This window comes from Engraulis encrasicolus, chromosome 7 (assembly GCF_034702125.1).
Source record: "Engraulis encrasicolus isolate BLACKSEA-1 chromosome 7, IST_EnEncr_1.0, whole genome shotgun sequence".
In the NCBI taxonomy this organism is placed as follows: Eukaryota; Metazoa; Chordata; class Actinopteri; order Clupeiformes; family Engraulidae; genus Engraulis; species Engraulis encrasicolus.
The window spans coordinates 49,829,413-49,848,517 of record NC_085863.1 but is presented as its reverse complement, the minus strand read 5'-3'; the positions used below and the strand labels follow the sequence as shown (position 1 = coordinate 49,848,517).

The 19,105-nt window shown below is 42.3% G+C and overlaps 2 protein-coding genes across 2 annotated transcripts; one reads left to right on the top strand and one right to left on the bottom strand.

The window, feature by feature from the left end:
* The first annotated feature begins 961 nt into the window (after nucleotides 1-961).
* Nucleotides 962-13,467, top strand: rbm22 (RNA binding motif protein 22). The gene is made up of 11 exons (XM_063203831.1): nucleotides 962-1,054; nucleotides 2,073-2,126; nucleotides 2,244-2,273; nucleotides 2,472-2,604; nucleotides 3,199-3,299; nucleotides 3,761-3,933; nucleotides 4,796-4,996; nucleotides 7,744-7,908; nucleotides 8,173-8,255; nucleotides 11,487-11,636; nucleotides 12,596-13,467. The coding sequence occupies exons 1-11, from the start codon at nucleotides 1,001-1,003 to the stop codon at nucleotides 12,745-12,747; spliced, it is 1,296 nt and encodes a 431-aa protein (XP_063059901.1). The 5' UTR covers nucleotides 962-1,000; the 3' UTR covers nucleotides 12,748-13,467.
* LOC134453062 (myozenin-2) lies at nucleotides 13,079-18,891 on the bottom strand. The gene is made up of 6 exons (XM_063203832.1): nucleotides 18,795-18,891; nucleotides 18,499-18,582; nucleotides 16,906-17,057; nucleotides 16,314-16,461; nucleotides 15,842-16,022; nucleotides 13,079-14,247 (listed from the first exon to the last, which is right to left on the bottom strand). Exons 2-6 carry the CDS (start codon nucleotides 18,572-18,574, stop codon nucleotides 14,061-14,063), a joined length of 744 nt encoding a protein of 247 aa, XP_063059902.1. The 5' UTR covers nucleotides 18,575-18,582; nucleotides 18,795-18,891; the 3' UTR covers nucleotides 13,079-14,060.
* Nucleotides 18,892-19,105: the final 214 nt, after the last annotated feature.

Below are 19,105 nucleotides of genomic sequence, written 5' to 3'. Positions count from 1 at the left end.
CCATACAACAATATCACATAAAATTCAGTTCAGTTGCGACAACCAGACATTCATTTTGTAAAAGAAAAAAAAGTTGGTATCATGAATCACACAGAAATACCAACTATGAATCTGAGAAAATCTGATGGAAATGTTTAGAATAATGTACTGAAACATTTTATAATGTCTCATTGTGCAAATGTCGCATTGTGCATTTGCCACTGACCCGTACACCAAAATAAACAAAACCAAAAATAGCTAAACAATATTCCCATTAGAGTAGAGAGTACAATATAGAGTAGGCTATATATCCCAATGGGGCACTGACACACAATATAAACTATGGTTGTGAAAGGGGGTGCACAGGAGAAAAATATTGTGGCACAACCCAATGGGGGCCTTGGCTGGAATCTACGTGGTCGTGGAGCATTGCCGTGGTAAAGTTTGGAACCCCTGATAGGCTATTGGATTGGCTTTCTCTTTTTTTCATGTCAGTGTCTCTTTTTATTGGAGCGCTGGCACTAAACCATGAGTAAAGTAAGACCTGAGGGATGGTGAACAGCTTTGTGAGGAGAATGACATTTCCTGACCATGCAGTGGACGAAAGGTCTGGAATTTGCTTTCTTGATGAAGCGTCATCATAAGTGACAGTATAAGGTTACAAATAAATGTTCTACTTTTTCCAAACAGTACATTTGACGTTGGCCCAAGAGGCCCTCCTGACAGGCTGACATCATGACTCAATTTGGCAATAGTTAGTCTAATTTGTTATGTTGTGTGTGTTACGCGTGCTGTGTTGTTATAGTTAGTTTGATGGTTCATTTTGCAATACTATAGGCCTCGTGAGGGTGATTTGGATTTTTGGAGAGAAAGCAAGATTTTGTTTAGCTGCAGACAGAGCAGCAGTTATCAGCCAGAGATCTTGCTCTTTTTTTTGTTCTGGAATGACACTCTTGGCTTGCCGTCCTTCTTCAACAAAATTGATCTACGTCATTTCCTGTTTGCTCATCCCTGGAAAAACATGGCGACATCGTTAGGTGCTAATAACTATAACAGGCAAAACTGGGAAGATTCGGTATGATTTTATCTATACACATACGGTTTTTGGAGTACTTTTGGGTGTTACATCGGAGGTGCTAATGATGATGTGAATGATAGTATGGTATTTAAGATATAGGTACTAAACCGAGCTAAACCGATTAGCTTCACGATGATGCTATGCTAGCTTAGTAATCCATTGATATTGTATCTATGACAATAAAATAGACAAAGTCATTAAAATACCTCTTTTATATAATCTGTGTCGGTTTATAATATACGCAGCGCTACCTATTTCGACTATGACTGAGTAGGTTGCCATTAGAAAAAGCTCTATCTCCTCAAATATACTTTGTTGTAATGTGCTCTCTGACAAAGTCCATACGCTACCAAGCAATGCAATGTTTACAATGCTGTCGCCGTGTAGTTTATGTGTTTTATTGTTTACTTCAGTTAAGAGTATGTAATGTAATCTCTATATGATTAAAAAACTGATTTCCAGCTGGAGGATTTTATTAAGTTTGGTAATCTAATGTAACCTTCATTCTGAGTCAGGAGGCTAGAACGTGTTTTTTAATGGTTTATGAACAGTGTTGCCAGATTTTCTACGACAAATAAGCGACTGACGTCCTAAAAACAAGCCCAAAAGAAGCGACTGAGGGGCGTCGTGAAAACAAGCCCAAAAGAAGCGACAGAAAGGGTGGGTTGTCAGTCGCGTGCCTGGTCAGGGAAGACCTTGCTCTTTGTGGGGATCTGCGTGGCAGCTAAAATCCCCACAAGTGACCACAGAAAGTGGGAGTTAACAATATTGTAGTAGGGTCACTTGTAAGGATGAGTGAGAAAAAACAAGTTGCCATTGAGAAACACATTCAAATCACCACCAGAGCAGGAGAAAACTGCAAGCCCAACTCTGAAAAGAACAAGCCCAAAAAAACCGCAACCCGCGACTTTACAAAATTAAAAGCGACTGCTCAAAAAAAGAAGCCCAAAGTCGCGTATAATAAGCGGACTTGGCAACACTGTTTATGAAGTGTAGTGTTTCTTGCTTCTTTTAGGATTTCCCAATCCTTTGTCAAACATGCCTGGGAGAGAATCCGTACATCCGCATGGTAGGTCCTTTTTTAATTGGATAGATTGATGCCTAATAACTGTCTAGATTATTGTAAGTATTTTCATGCAGAACCATACCTTTAATGCCAAGGTTATCTCTCCTTTCTCTCTTTCAGACCAAAGAGAAGTATGGGAAGGAGTGCAAAGTAAGTGCATAAATGTTTAACCTGCTAGTGTTATTAAGTTTTAGACGCAATCTTTATATCACATCTGGTACCTCTGTGTTTTCTCTAACATTTTAAGTGTTATGTATGATGCATGAATTATAGACCCCATTTATTTCGTAGTCACTAACCATATTTTTCTCCCCTCTGTGATGACACCATAATGTTGTGGTTCCATAGATCTGTGCACGTCCCTTCACTGTGTTCCGCTGGTGCCCCGGTACCAGGATGCGCTTCAAGAAGACTGAAGTGTGCCAGACATGCAGTAAGATGAAGAATGTCTGCCAAACCTGCTTGCTGGATCTTGAGTATGGTAGGACAATGTTCTCTGTACCACTAGAAATCTACACTGCCGTATCTAACAAGAACACAGTAACTACGCTTCCTGGTACTGAGAACTGGTACACTCCTGGCCAACTGTGTTCTAGGTTAAGTGATTTTGACACTTCCATGTAATACCTTTTTATGATAGAAATGTACATACAAAAAACAACAACATTCATATGTCTTTTCACCACTAAAATGTAGTTACTGCCTTCCGTGTTGGTACTACTGTCTATTCCTTAACCACTGCTTCAATGATCAGTGTGTTTTAGCTTGTGAGGCATAAAGTCTTCAAACCATAGAACCACAGTAATATCCCTTACTGCATTTTATTTTTTTAAGATATGTTGGGTTTTTATAGCAACTGTATTTTGGACATACCGGTAGTCTTTCTCTGAAACGGGACCAAGTTGGACCAACATTTTTTGACTCAAGACAAAGGAGGTATTACAAAACCCATCTCCGGACTAAACTCGATTTCGACCAGATATGCAGTTACTGTGTTCTTGTTTGGCACGGCAGTACACATTAAAAAGCATCATGTTTTTAAGAGGAGATTAATGTTTATTTTCTATCCCGACAGGTTTGCCCATCCAGGTGCGAGACGAAGGACTTTCCATCAAAGATGACGTGCCTAAGTCAGATGTGAATAAAGAGTACTATACTCAGAACATGGAGAGAGAGGTAAGAAACTGATTTTTTATTGGCTTACAAGAAGAGCTTGGGCCAGCTATATATTGGATTACTGCACAGCCACACCAAAAGCTCCATTAAGTCCACAAGCTTTGCTGGACTATGTCAGAATTGCAGCAGCAACGTAGATACAAATCAGGATGCAAGCATTCTGACATACCTATTAGCTGACATGGCTGTCTCCACACCATGTCTTGGATAATACCATAACATTTGGTGTTCAACCTCAAACTATCTTTTGTTGCCTGGTATAACAAAATCAATTACTTCTGGCACTTTTGTTGCATTTTATGTTAGTATAACCAATGTATTTTCTCATAATAACGAGCTCTTCCTAATCCCTTATAGCAACTATTACTGCCCTGTGTGTATAGCCATTTTTCTCTTCTCAGATATAATATTGCATGAGGTAAAAAAGACAACCCTTTAACTTAATGATGAATGTGTAACAGATTGCCAACTCTGATGGGACGAGGGCGGTGGGTGCGCTGGGCAAGGCCCCCAGCTCCAGTGACATGCTGCTGAAGCTGGCCCGCACCACACCCTACTACAAGAGGAACAGACCCCACATCTGCTCCTTCTGGGTGAAGGGGGAGTGCAAGAGAGGGGAGGAGTGCCCATACAGGTGGGTCTACTACTGATTTCCCTTACTAATGGCTTTTGTGTTTGCATTACATCCAAAGAGGCTACTGTAGGTTTAAGCAACTACTTTTTAGTGATTCAAAGATGTCTTGTTCCTTACCTGAGGAGCTTCATCCGTTGTCAGGCTTTATATCAGAATCGCATGCCTTGTCGATCATCTAGAGGTGGATGTCAGTGGGTATATTAGGAGCATTGGTGGACAGAAAAGGTACATTTTTCTCAAGCATTGAAACCCTGAAAACACCTTTGTAATAGGCTAGAGATTTAACTATTTTTTTAACATTACATTTTTTTCTCGCTCTAAAAGTCTGAGGCCATATTAAACCAACTGGCGGCCCACTTTCACCCTCCGGGTCTTATGTTTGACAACCCTGTTATAAGGAATGCGTAGTACCAGACCACTCCCTTCTCCACTTGACACAGCACTGGTGACATGCTTAACTTTTCATCATCACCATCAGAAGCATTTGTCGTAAGGGAAGTGTGACCTAAACAATTTTTCAAACCTTGACAAAGTGTGGCTGTTACTACGGTACTAGCAATGTTTTGCTCCATGCAAGTTTTGTTTTTATATGCCTGGCATTTGTGTGTACAGTTGTCCTGGAGTGTTTGTTTGTGCACAACGTACATGTGTGGTCCACAGTAGTGTGAGGGCCAGCAATATTTAACATCCATACTGTGTTCAACAGATGTTTGTATCACCAATATATGATGCCATATAAAATGTTGAATCCCCTCACTGCGTATATCCATGGCTGAGATGACAATGCAAACCCACTTGACATTACTTGTGTTGTATATCCAGTGGGCTCATCGCCTGTTACTTTTGCTTTTTCTGACAACAGACATGAGAAACCAACCGACCCAGACGATCCTCTGGCCGACCAGAACATCAAGGACCGTTACTATGGCATCAACGACCCGGTGGCAGACAAACTTTTGAAGCGGGCGTCCACTATGCCGAGGCTGGATCCCCCAGAGGACAGGAGCATCACCACTCTCTACATAGGCGGCCTGGGAGACAGTATCACAGACTCAGAACTCAGGTGGGTCATTTCGTGTGAAATCAGACACTTTGGGTCCTGACTGACGCAAATTTAAATTAAACTTGGTGTGCCTTTATAGTGGCATGGTGGGACCCCACAAGTCCATTTGCATGAATGGGACGCCAATATTAAGGGAGAGAACAGACAAATGCCCCTTTTCCACTGCCAGTTTTCTGGTAGGCCTACAGCGCGACTTGGCCACCACTTTTTGCTCTTCGATTGAGCTGTGTTAACGCACGATCGAGAGCAAAAAATGGCGGCCGTGTCAAGCTGTAGGCCTACCAGAAAACCTGCAGTGGAAAAGAGGCATAACGTTTTTATGCAGAGAGTAGGTCACTTCATTCATCCATGATTATGTCAATCAATTGAAGTCAAACAGTAGATGGCTTTGATGTTGTTTGAAAGTTTTTTTCTGGCTCCACATATTTCACAAAGAGCATTGGAAAACAATAATCGTCTAGATATGAATTATGAGACATTAAAATATTTAGACTCCATCATTGGGTTCATTGTATCTATAAATAAAGTGGAAAAAATGGAATTGCTGTTAATATTTTGGAATGGATTTAACTTTTCTTCAATGACCTTATCCATTCAGTTCGAAAGAATTCAGGGTTTCCAACCCATAAAGGGTCATTCCATGTCAATTCACACGCCTTCCCCACATGACCCTCTCCGATTTACCCGATATCTCACATACAGGTACCTTTTGATGTCAACTGAAAGAATACCAAGTATTAGCACCCTACGTCTAACGGTTGCAGAGATGAAGCCCTCCAAAGTTGGGGTGCCATGCCCACCTTTCAAGCCTGTGAATTGCATACAAAATTTACAAGCAGATTTTGACACCTCTGGTTTTAGTTTGAAGGAAGATACAGGCCTAAAAATCACCATGACCCCTCAATATGACCCTGTCTACCAGATGATGTACTTACGAATAACATGCCTTGATTATTTTTGGCTATATTAAGCCTTAAAAACTGAATTTGTGAAAAGCGTGATGAAGAGTCTTGCCATTTTGGGGTTCCATGTCTTGGAAACTATGTATGCTTTGGGAGTTATAATTGATCTTCCATCATATTTGGGAACTGTACAGTGTATTCCAAAAAAAGTAGGGCACTCTGCCTTTTAATGATGGAATAGGAGGGACTCAAAAACAGCTTTTGGACTAAATGTCCTTACGGTACCCTCTACTTCAGGCCTCAAATTAACCATGTGGGCCCTTGATGAGTGGAACGCCCTTTTAACCCCATGTACAGTAGCACTGTATCAAACATTCAAGCTTGGAAAAACTTTGTTTTTCAAAGTTCTTCATATTAATCTTGGCCTTCAAAGTATATGTTTGTGTCTATGTCTTATCACAGTGTCCGTTTTGTCTGCTGCCATCTGCTGGTCAAAAAAACGCAACAGTGTAATGTAAGAAAACAAAAGGGGCTGGAACATCTTGCCCATAATTTACCAATAAAGTAGCCTAGAAATCTAGACGCCCCTAGGGGTTGAGCTCGCTAGGCTACCAATAAAGCACTTTAATTCTACAGTATATTGCTATATATTAATTATGATTTTAACGAGCATTATGCAGAATGCTCAATTATGATTACATTTCTGACAGGACACCCCCACCCCCATGTCTGGTAGAAATGTAGTGCAGGGTGAGGCCATCTTGGGACTGGCATCATGATTGAGCATTAAGCAGTCACACTTAGGAAATTATTTAAACTATTACTATTCATCATGCTTGTTAAAATCAGAATTAGTACATAGCAATATACTGTATAATAATTACAGTGCTTTATTGGTAAATTACGGGTAAGGTTTTCCAGCCCCTTTTGTTTTCTTACATTACGCTATTGTTACTTTTTTAGACCAGCAGATGGCAGCAGACAAAACAGACACTGTGATAAGATATAGAGAAAAACATATACTTTGAAGGCCAAGATTAATATGAAGAACTTTGAAAAACAAAGTTTTTCCAAGCTTGAATGTTTGATACAGTGCTACTGTACATGGGGTTAAAAGGGCGTTCCACTCATCAAGTGCCCACATGGTTAATTTGAGGCCTGAAGTAGAGGGTACCGTAAGGTCATTTTGTCCCAAAGCTGTTTTTGAGTCCCTCCCATTTTATCTTTTAAAGTCTGAGCGCCCTACATTTTTCGGAATACACTGTACAGTTCCCAAATATGATGGAAAATCAATTATAACTCCCAAAGCATACATAGTTTCCAAGATATGGAGCCCCAAAATGGCAAGACTCTTCAACACGCGTTTCACAAATTCAGTTTTTAAGGCTTAATATAGCCAAAAATAATCAAGGCATGCCATTTGTAAGTACATCATCTGGTAGACAGGGTCATATTGAGGGGCCATGGTGATTTTTAGGCCTGTATCTTCCTTCAAACTAAAACCAGAGGTGTCTAAATCTGCATGTAAATTTTGTATGCAATTCACAGGCTTGAAAAGTGGGCATGGCACCCCAACTTTGGAGGGCTTGATCTCCGCAACCGTTGGACGTAGGGTGCTAATACTTGGTATTCTTTCAATTGACATCAAAAGGTACCTGTATGTGAGATATCGGGTAAATCGGAGAGGGTCGGTCTGGGGGGATTCTAGGGAATCATGTGAATTGACATGGAATGACCCTAAAGTGAAAGGTGTATTTTTTTGCTAATGTCCCTGTCCAGGAATCACTTCTACCAGTTTTGGGGAGACAAGTAAAGCTATACTGCATGTTTTTTTCTCTGGTGCAGGAACCACTTCTACCAGTATGGTGAGATCCGTACCATCACGGTGGTGCCCAGGCAGCAATGTGCCTTCATCCAGTACGCCACCCGCGGGGCCGCAGAGGCGGCCGCCGAGAAGACCTTCAACAAGCTCATCGTCCACGGCCGCAGACTCAACGTCAAGTGGGGCAGGTGAGTTGAGGACGGAAAAGGACACACCTGTCCGCCGGGGAAGACGTGTTATTTTAGAATACTTTGTGGGCATGTGAAACCACAGTTTACCTTGGAAGTAAGCACTTTGTGTTTGTCCATTTTTATGTGTCAGACTCTGACACCTACAGAACTGTGTGTGTGTGTGTGTGAGAGAGACCAGGGTTGTTCGTTTATGTTTGTTTGTCTGTGTGTGTGTGTATTACCAGGATTGTTCATTTGTGTGTGTGCGTGTTTCCTTCCTAGGTCTCAGGGTGCTCGAGTAGAGAAGAAAGAGGGGGTAGCTGAAAGTGGTATGAGACTGGAGCCCGTGCCTGGACTCCCTGGAGGTAAGTAGAGGTGACATGCGCTGGCTGTCCCCAAACAACCACTCTATTAGCTTTCAGATGACCTGCCGTGCCTGTGCAGAAAACAACTGTCTGTATTTGTTTATGGTGTTGTATTTTACAAGTAGAAATGAAATAAATTTGGTTGATGCTTCTTTAAAGGTGCATGCAAATTAATACATAGTGTGCAGAATTATTAGGCACACATGTTTTTTGACCATATCGTCCATGCATATTTTCTGTCACCAACCTCTATGGACATGAACACCTATTGGATTTAAACATTCCAGGTCATGCACATTTTTATAATAAGAGATGGCGTGATCAAAGGAGCCCAATACCCTATATCAGGGGTGCATAATTATTAGGCAACTTTGTTTTCCACTGGGAAAATGAGCCAAAAAAGAGATCTACAGTGCCCTCCATAATTATTGGCACCCCTGGTTGAGATGCGTTAAAAGCCTTAAAATAAATTCAGTGTTTATTGCAGAAGAATACTGTCACACTGAAAATTGTAAGAAAATGTAGCCTTCAACTCAAATGAATTGTAAGAAAATAAAAAAATCCCTGACTAAAAAATAATTATTTTTCATTAAATCACCTGTTCCACAATTATTGGCACCCTTAACAATTCCCAGGAAATGAATATAATTGAAGCATTTCTGTCATTTCTACAGTAGTTTACAAAGTTTACCAGAGTATGTAGGAACATTTAATTAGTAATTCATCACTTCCTGTTTCCCTGGGGTATAAATATGACGTGACACCGAGGCCATTTCTCTTATCCACTCTTAAACATGGGAAAGACAAAGGAACACAGCATACAAGTGAGGCAGATGTGCGTCGACCTTCACAGGTCAGGCAGAGGCTACAAGAAGATTGCCACTCAACTGCAGCTGCCCATATCCACTGTGAGAGGAATAATTAAGAAGTTCAAAACAACTGGAACAGTGGTAAACAAGCCTGGACGAGGACCCAAGTTTATTTTGCCACCACGCACAGTGAGGAGGATGGTAAGAGAAATCAAAAGATCTCCAAAGCTCACTGTTACAGAATTACATCAAATGGTAGCATCCTGGGGTCACAAAGTCTCCAAATCAACCATCAGGCGCTGTCTACACGCCAACAAGCTGTTTGGGAGGCATGCACGGAGAAAACCTTTCCTCACTCACAATCATAAACGCAAGCGTCTGGAGTTCGCCAAGCGGTATTGGGGCTTCAACTGGGACCGTGTGCTTTGGTCAGATGAGACCAAGATTGAGCTTTTTGGCAACAAAACACTCTAAGTGGGTCTGGCGTACCACGAAAGATGTGCATGCTGAAAAGCACCTCATACCCACTGTGAAGTATGGGGGTGGGTCAGTGATGCTGTGGGGCTGTTTCGCTTCCAAAGGCCCTGGGAACCTTGTTAGGGTGCATGGCATCATGAATGCTTTGAAATACCAGGACATTTTAAATCAAAATCTGTTGCCCTCTGCCCGAAAGCTGAAGCTGGGTCGTCACTGGGTCTTTCAGCAAGACAATGACCCTAAACATATGGCCAAATCTACACAGAAATGGTTCACCAGACACAAAATCAAGCTCCTCCCATGGCCATCTCAGTCCCCTGACCTCAACCCCATTGAGAACCTGTGGGGTGAGCTGAAGAGGAGAGTACAGAGGAGAGGACCCAGGTCTCTGTATGATTTAGAGAGATTCTGCAAAGAGGAATGGCTGAAGATCCCTCTTTCTGTCTTTTCCCATCTTGTGAAACATTATAGGAGAAGATTAGGTGCTGTTTTGTTGGCAAAAGGGGGTTGTACAAAATATTAACACCAGGGGTGCTAATAATTGTGACACACATTATTTGATGTCAAATAATTATTTCTTTATGTGGGATTTTTTCCCCACTGAATAAATGCACTTGTATTGAAGGTTGGATTTTTCTCTTTTTTTCCATTAAGGTCCCATATTATTTAGGAAAAAAATAAAATAATTGGAAGCTAAAAAACACATCTCAACCAGGGGTGCCAATAATTATGGAGGGCACTGTAAATAACTCTATAAAGACTATAAACTAGAGATGTACAGGATCCAAGATCCGGTTCCGGATCCGGCAGGATAATAGGGTTTTTCAGACTATCCGGATCCGGCAGGATCTTAAGCAGTGGATCCGGTATCCGGCAGTTGCCTAAAAATCAGGATCTGGGGCATCTCTACTTTTTACGTAGCCTAGGCTTTTCAGTCAGTCTTTCACAACCCCAATCGCTGCATGGAGTGAAAGCCCTTTGGAAGCGGCCATTGAAGGCAGTGTGGCAGTAAGCCAATGAGTCTTAAAAATAGTTTGCGGCAACATAATAAAAAAGAGACCACGTGTGCGAGTTGGCTATGCGTTTCAACCTTTCGTAGGATCCGGTATCCGGTTCCGGATCTGGCGGGATCTTAAAGGATTTATCTGGAGTTGGAACAAGTTTGCCTGATATTTGCATGTTTGGGATGAAATACAGTCACTCTAGATCAAAATCAAGGCAAAAGGATGCGTTTTGAGAAAGTTTGATAATATCACGTTAGCCTCGTTAGCCATATCAGCTATGCAATATGAAAGATGCGGGCATCGTTTTTCGGCGGTTACACACATTTCAAAAACACAACATTTTAAAGTCTTGCACAGCTCAAAACAACGTCACACGTACCTCATAATATGTTGAGGGTATCCACACATAAACCGAAGTGTCCAAAGCCCTTCATGTATTCTTGAAAGGTCTGCAGAATGTGTTTTGTGAAGCTACTACCTTGAGAATATCTAAATTACGGTCAAGACAACTATTTGACACTAAAGTCCACCAAGTAGATTGCCGAGTGCGTCGCATCATCAGCTATGATTATTTCCATAGCGAGTAACCACAGCTGATGGTGCGACGCACTCGGCAATCTACTTGGTGGACTTTAGTGTCAAATAGTTGTCTTGACCGTAATTTAGATATTCTCAAGGTAGTAGAGTAGCTCTAGCTAGTAGCTCTAGAGTGACTGTATTTCATCCCAAACATGCAAAAATCAGGCAAACTTGTTCCAACTCCGGATAAATCCTTTAAGCAGTGGATCCGGTATCCGGCAGGATCCTAAAAATCAGGATCCGGTGCATCTCTACTATAAACAAATGTTAAGTCTTCCAAAGGGATGTCACGGAACAATAAATGACTTCATAAACACTGAACTAAAATGTCTAATCATTTTTGTTTCTTTTAATTTTTGAAGCGCTGCCACTACCCCTGCCACTGCCGCCGCCCCCTGTATCAGAAGAGGATGGCCCGGCCAACTACTTCAACCTGGGCCCCAGCAACTCTCCTGCTGTCATGAACATGGGGCTGCCCCCACCCCCAGGAATCTCCATGCCCGCACCACCAGGTAAGGCTGCGGTCCGGACCATCTGCCTGCCCTTTATCTGAGACAGGACAGTGAAGGTGGTGACGGGAAAGCAGTGGGATAGAGACAGGACAGGGGAGGATTGGGGAATGATCTTAGGCTGGTTTCAAACCCAGGGACCCAGCGTAACACTACAGTGCCTTAGCTGTTTGAGACATGGCCAAAGCCTGCCTTACCACTGATTGGGTGGGGGGGAGGCACAAAAAGTCAATTGTTAAAAAAAAAATAGGCCTGCGATGTAAACATATCTGGTTCAATATGGTATTCAGGTTATTCCAACACTGAACACTTTGCCTTAAAAAATAAGTAGACTGTTGTGAAAGCACTAAACCCGCTTGGCCTGTACACTATACTTGGCACTTATTGTCTGCTATTGATTGTCCTCATTTACAAATCGCTAAAAGCATCCGCTAAAACTGATGCACTGTTGTATTGTTGTGTCTAAAATGTACACGAGCAGTTTCAAATATGCTGATAGTCACTCAGTTACCATGACGACAAGGGAAGTCGGCTGTGTATATTTATATTCATCCGGCTAATTGTGTACATGGTCTTTGTTTGCTGTGTTTTATTTAAGAATGTACAGCAGACATGGGTGATAACGAAATTATTTTTTGTGCGTAGCATCCAGGAAATAACCTGAATCCAAAATCAATTGCAATGCAGGCACAGGATGACGTTTACCTCTGCTGCCTGAGCTTTTATATTTTGTTTGTAGTTTCTTATTTTCATTTTTGCTATTGTTAGCTATGCACTGCCCATAAAAGAAGGTAAAAAAATATATATTGTGAGTATAAAAATGGTATCTGAGATGTTTTGTCATCACCTTCATATGTCTTCATAACGGTTATTGCTGTGTAGCAATAAGGTGAGTGTTTGGTGAGGATTGCTGAGTACCACCTGAATACCCATACCACTCTAAACTCTTTTTTTCTTTTCAGGTTTTGGTCCTCCAATGTTCCCTGCAATGGACCCCATGGGTCGTCCCATGCCCCCTCCTCCTATGCACATGCGGATGCCAGGTCCAGTGCACTACCCATCCCAAGATCCCCAGCGTATGGGCGCCCATGCATCTCGCCACGGGGGCACATAGGCGCCGTTTATTTAGGGAAACACTGCTGTGAATTCCGGTAAAGATCTGATGATAGCCCTTTAGAGGTTTTTATTACATTATATTTTTCCATTTGTTGTTAATTTCCCTATTACAATAAGGGAATGTCTCTTTTTTAATTAAAAAACAGTAATCTTACCTCTATCTGTTGGAGAAGCACACTGAAATTTTGATTTATCAGGTGGATAAGTCTTGTACTTTTTTTTTAGTTTTTAAACCATGTCGAACATGATGACCATCAACCAATTCCTCTGCATCAAACTGTTTGTTCTAATGTGATTATTGTTTGAGTGAGAGTGGAAAGTGGGATGATGTTCCAGAGTGTTGAACATTGATCACACATCACATCAATGGTGTGTTTTTTATGTAAGTCAGGGGAGATTTTCCTTTATTATACACTTAGTTACAGTAATCAATCAGAGACCGAAACCGGAAATGTGTAATTGACTCTTGTCAGTTCAGTAAACGTTGTGGTCCACCAGGTGGCGGCATTGTCCCTGTGTAGTGTATGATCTCAATCTGTTGCACAGTATGAAGCTGTCGCTGCCATTCTATTGTCATGGCTGTATACTGCCTTGTCCTGACCAACCCAGTCATTGTTTTACAATGCTTTGTGAGATGTCCAATCGTTTGTATATTGTTTTGTAAAACCATTTTGGTACATGAGAAAACTGAAACATTAAACATTTTCCAGTTTGTGAATTTCTTGGATTTCTTTGTCATGATATGGAGATTTAAGATTGAGTGGGGTAAAAAGCTTTCTTCATAATAACATCTTTCATAAAAGCTGTCCTCTCTTAAAACCCCTATTGGGTCCCTTACACTCACCACCTTTAAATCAGCTGCCATGTTGCATTGTATTGTTTTGCTGCCATAATCCTCAATTGAACCACCCCAAAAGGCCAAGGGTTCTTTTCAATATCCTGAATCCTGTCCTCGACCAGTGCTTGTGGCCTGGCGCTTCACATGGGGCCCGTCTCCGTGGAGAAAACGAATAAAGTTTCCCCGCTGTCAACCTAGCTACAACAACCATTTTTTTGGGACTTCTCCCCTTTCAACATCCCGATTGCAAATGAGAAAATGAGCTTTCAATTGTGTGTTTGCGAGATATTGAATCAAACTCCTGTCGTCAATGACGTCTAGTGACTGCTTCACGAGGCAACGCGCGCTTGGGGAGGACGGGAGTTGGGGTATTGGAAAGTACTCTCAGACACAGGCCACTGTCAGTCGGTTAGCGGGGCACAGAGCTTGGCCAGTGATTCGGGCGCTTCAGCTTCTCTTCTCCCCCCCAATCCTCACAGGTCGATGGTCTCCACTGTACAGCGCTGGGAGATCCAGCCTCGAGGGGCACGGTTGAAGCTGGGCCGGGCATTGATGCGCTCCCAGGTCATCATGGACTCTGTGTAGGCCTGGTTGAGCTCGAACCACGGCAGGGGAAATGTCCGCACGCTGCCCGCTGTTCCTTCGAAAGGCGTCGGAGCCCTGGAATAGGAACAGACAGACAGAAAGGATTTTTCAAATTTCATTATTTTTTTTTCACTAATTCATTTTTTGTGGCTTTATTACAGAGAGAGACAGCGAGGAGAGACAGGAAATAAGTGGGAAAGACAGATGGGGTGAACTGGGGAATGGTCCAGGCTGGGCTCAAAGCTGGATACCGATGGATAAGTTGCCCATACCAGGTACAGTGCAGACAGACAGCATTTTCAGGCTAGGGGCTGTTAATTATCGTTTGGATTCCTGACTCTTAAATGTAGAAGAAAAAACACCACCATAATGACTGAGAATGCTGGAGAATAGAAGTGTGTACAGCATCTGTAGAACCTGATGAAATGTACTCGGAGGATTTGAGCTATGTACTACTGTATCTATAGATGAAATTACTTCATTTGGCTGTAGTTGTCAACACTAAAATTAGTGACTGGTTTCTGATGTGTCCAATCAAGGATCAAGCCTCTTCCAAGACTGTGACATTAATCTGAGCTGCAGTATGTGATTTCACAGTTTCAAATGTTGCCCAATATACCGTTGGCCTTGCAGTAGGGTTGGTTTATTTAAAGTCTTGTGACTAATTTGAGTATGTTGAGACAGTCGGACTCGGATTTCATTATTTATATTATTTAAGGTCAGCGGCTCCTCCAAAGCAAGGCACAACAACCTCACGCTCTCCTCCTCCTCTAACACACACACACACAGGCCCACCGACAAGGAGGTACAAATGGGTCAGTTGTCCAGGGCCCAGGGAGAGATGGGGCCCAGAATTTGTCCCTCATTGCATTGTATATATTGAAAGAGGGGTCCTTACAGATGATTTTGTCATGGGCCCAGAAAAACATCAAGCTCACTACTGGCCGCTCTCCACCCTCCCTAACACACACACACACACACACACACACACACACACACACACACACACACACACACACACACACACACACACACACGCACACATTCACAGAGATGTATGCGTTTGCGCACACGGATAAAAACACACGCGAGCAGGATTGGTCAAGGCGAGGCACAACAACCACAAGCCCACCACTGACAGTCCTCAGATCTCCCTAAACACACACGTACACACACACACACACACACACACACACACACACACACACACTCACACACACACAATGGTTCCCCACTACTGGCAAAGGGTCTTTTGAGGTCTATATTACACGTAGTACTGTATATGTAATAGTATTGTCCTGCTAAGTCTGAACCCTTTCACATAGCAGACGATTTCTGGGAGCTCCCTTAGCCTACGACACACTAACCTACTCTATCCCCTCTCTTGGCAGGAAGCCATGTAGTCTGGAGAGTTAGATTAAACACATGCCATGCTGTAGTGTGTGAAAGGGCTGGACTGGTAATCTGTCATACAGGGCATGTTCCCAGTGGGCAAACAGTCCGCAAGGGCCAATGCTGCTGTTCAATATAGACAGTGAACTGAGCCAATCAGAATGTAGTACAAAGGTGTGGGTGGGTGGGGGTAGGGGTGATTTTGTGTGAGGGCGGGTCCAAATGCCCAGGACATTGTTTGCCCCAATCCGTCTCGTCCCTACCGTGGTGCGCTAACCTGTTGAAGCATTTGTAGTTGGCGGGGGTGCGTTTGAATGGCGGGTCTGGGAGGTTGGCACTGATGGCGGCCACCGTTGCGTCACCGTCACTCCGTTCGTGCCAAGGCGAGCAGTAGGACTTTGGGATGATGGTGATGTTGAATCGCTCATGAGGCACCTCTGTCAGTGGCCCAGAGTAACCTTAGAAAGGAAGAAAAGGAAAAGGGACATTACTCATCTTATATTTGTGCTTAACCACATTTCTAAATGTCAATGGCATCTTATATTTCTGGTAGTGAGTATTTTCTTTCATTTCAATGGCATTGCTGTAATGATTATTTCATTAGACCTTTAAAAAATCATCAGCCCATTTTTATAGCTCTGTTGAAATAATACAATTCATGGTCTGAAAATAATGTCACACACCATTTGTCATGGATAAGAATAAATTCAAATCAGAGTGAAGCAGCAGTGTGAGAATATAATATTCACCTGGAGCTAGAATGCTGGGGTTGCCCTTTCTCTTTGTTTTTCCCTGGCCATCTCCTTCTCCGTCTTTTCCTCCTTTCTGTGCCCCAGAAGAGTCTGTCAATGCTGACTCCTTGCCCCGTCCTCCACTTATGCCCTCTTGAGTACCATCCTGCTCAGAAATTAAGCCAGAATAAATGCATGCACATCCCACCTCGCTGCCACCGGGGGCAAGAAACTGAACGTTGAAGGACACTAAAAACTCTTCAAAGCATCTTGTCAACCCACCAGGGGATTATTTGGGCCTACTTTTGAGGTCTTGAAATGTCATTCTAATTGAGGTTTTTTTTTTTTACTTTACTGCCATCCTGCTCAGACCATAATGTGCTTTAACAGAGTTGTGGTGTGGGTAAGGTCAGTATTTTCTCTTATTAATGCCCTAAGAAATGAAACAATGTCCCGTCAATGGTCTCTAAAGCCTCTTTTACTGTCTTGTTGGGCTTTCCGGAGCTTCTGCTTGCACGTGATATTTTCATGAAATACTAGTCCATAGGGATATGCACAGGGTGCTTCCTCAGCACATAAAAATAACACTAGGGGAGTAAAATGCTCTTACACAAGTCTGTGTGTTTGCGTTTTCCAGGGTAAACCTCTCAACCCTCTTCAGTCGCTCATGGAACATCCTGGAGCCTCTGTTGGACAGCAGTTTCAGTTCCTCCATCATTACATCTCGAGGAGTGCTGATCTTCTTGCCTAGGTTAAAATTATCTGCGGTACACACACACACACACACACACACACACACACACACACACACACACACAAACACAGACAATTTGAAATATCCACAGACACAACATTCCAACATTGGAATTTCCACAGACCCAAATTTAGCAAAACTGAACCCATAGAATTCTGTTCCCTCCAGACATGAAATCAGTGGCAGTTTCACAGATTTTGCTAAAATGCCATGATTGGGTCATGAAAGTGCTTTCTGTGATGAGTTTGCAAAATCTGTGACACTGCCACAGATTTTGTGTTCCAAGGGGCCTTTCATTTCACGGAATTCTGTGAGACCAGGTTGAATTTAAGGTTACTCAGACGTTACCTTGGCAATTGAAAACCCCACTCATTAATGTGATTTTCCATAGCAAATATTTCTTCTTCAACTTAGGTGACTTAAAATTATTGAGGACATTGAGCAATTTTTTGCATTTGTGTACGCACGCACGCACGGACGCACGCACGCACGCACGCACACATACGCACGCACACACACACACACACACACACACACACACACACACACACACACACACACACACACACACACACAAATAATAAAATAATCTGAGTAAGACAACTAAGGCATGGAAACATGTCACATGCAGAGCTGTCAGTGTATAATTGGTTGATGGCTTTATATTTCAATGGCATGTGTTATGAGGATTAATTTGCAATGAATCATTCTCAGTTTCTCTAGACATGGCTATTGGGTGACTTTGTTATGTGACTTGGCTACTGAAACAGCCTTCTATCGAGAGTGTGAAGTCATAGGGGACTATAGCTGTTACCCGTGGAGTCACACGTGGAGGTGACTCATTGCCCAGGACTGCAACTGTGTTACTTTGTTTACATAGTTAACTTCATGTCTCTTTCACTCTTTTGTAATAATAATAGTAATAATAATAATAATTTCATTTAATTCAACTTTAAAGGGACACTGTGTGAGATTTTTAGTTGTTTATTTCCAGATCCATGCTGCCCATTCACTAATGTTACCTTTTTCATGAATACTTACCACCAGCATCAAATTCTAAGTATTCATTATGACTGGAAAAATTGCACTTTTCATACATGAAAAGGGGGGTCTTCTCCATGGTCCGCCATTTTGAATTTCCAAAAATAGCCATTTTAGCTGCAAAAATGACTGTACTTGGACCATACTAGAAAATATTTGTTTATTACTTAGTAAACTTTCATGTAAAGATCAAATTTGGCAATAGGCAGCCCAGTTTCAATGAGCAGCATAATTGCAGTACCTTTTTTGACCATTTCCTGCACAGTGTCCCTTTAAATCTACCAAATCATCACAAGTATCATCAATACCAAACACTCCTGTGAATACATATTAAGTGTTATATCCATGTAATTACTGTGTATTCTTAAGTAATGATATAGATGTTGTGCTTGCGGTGCCATACCGTACCTCCTTGTATCTCGGCGCTGGCATTCAAAATGTTTTGTCTCCTCTGGTTCTCCACGTCAGCTTGTGGGACTGGCATTTTGACTTCTTTTGTGTCATCATGGGCAACAAGAATTTATCCCATCATTAATGATATATGATATCATACAAAAAAAGGCAAAAAGTCACTCATGTTGTGCACACTCTGTATACATGCGTAATATTATTTTTGGCAATGCACTAAATACAATCTGAATAATTTCTTTGTGTTGCCTTTCTTTTTAGATGTCAAAAAACAGACTGTTTTCCTTGCATCTTACCTGTATTATCACTGGCTTTCTTGGGGTAACTGATGTGTTCCTTGCTACAGCCCAACGTCTTTTGCCCAGGAGACTTCACCAATGAACCACAGCTACAGCTGAAATTGTCTCTGGATCAGCAGCTTAAATTTAGTCTGTGGTGGTGTGCAAGAAGCTAATGGTCAGGAGATTAGCACTGTGGTGGATCCACATTCTTACCCAATAAAAACCTGATCCACGGGCCGGGGTGATGAGAGAACAGAGACATGCCGTGCTGTAGGCTAAGGTCCAGGCGCATCCCCAAGGGCCTGAGTCATACCTAAATCTGGGCT

Coding starts and splice junctions, on each gene's coding strand:
- LOC134453062 (XM_063203832.1), bottom strand. CDS start 18,574: ATGCCAGTCCCACAAGCTGACGTGGAGAACCAGAGGAGACAAAACATT. Junction 16,462..16,905: donor ACGCAAACACACAGACTTGT/GTAAGAGCATTT, acceptor ATTTCTGAGCAG/GATGGTACTCAAGAGGGCAT. Junction 16,023..16,313: donor CCCCAGCATTCTAGCTCCAG/GTGAATATTATA, acceptor TTCCTTTCTAAG/GTTACTCTGGGCCACTGACA.
- rbm22 (XM_063203831.1), top strand. CDS start 1,001: ATGGCGACATCGTTAGGTGCTAATAACTATAACAGGCAAAACTGGGAA. Junction 8,256..11,486: donor CGTGCCTGGACTCCCTGGAG/GTAAGTAGAGGT, acceptor TAATTTTTGAAG/CGCTGCCACTACCCCTGCCA. Junction 11,637..12,595: donor CTCCATGCCCGCACCACCAG/GTAAGGCTGCGG, acceptor TTTTCTTTTCAG/GTTTTGGTCCTCCAATGTTC.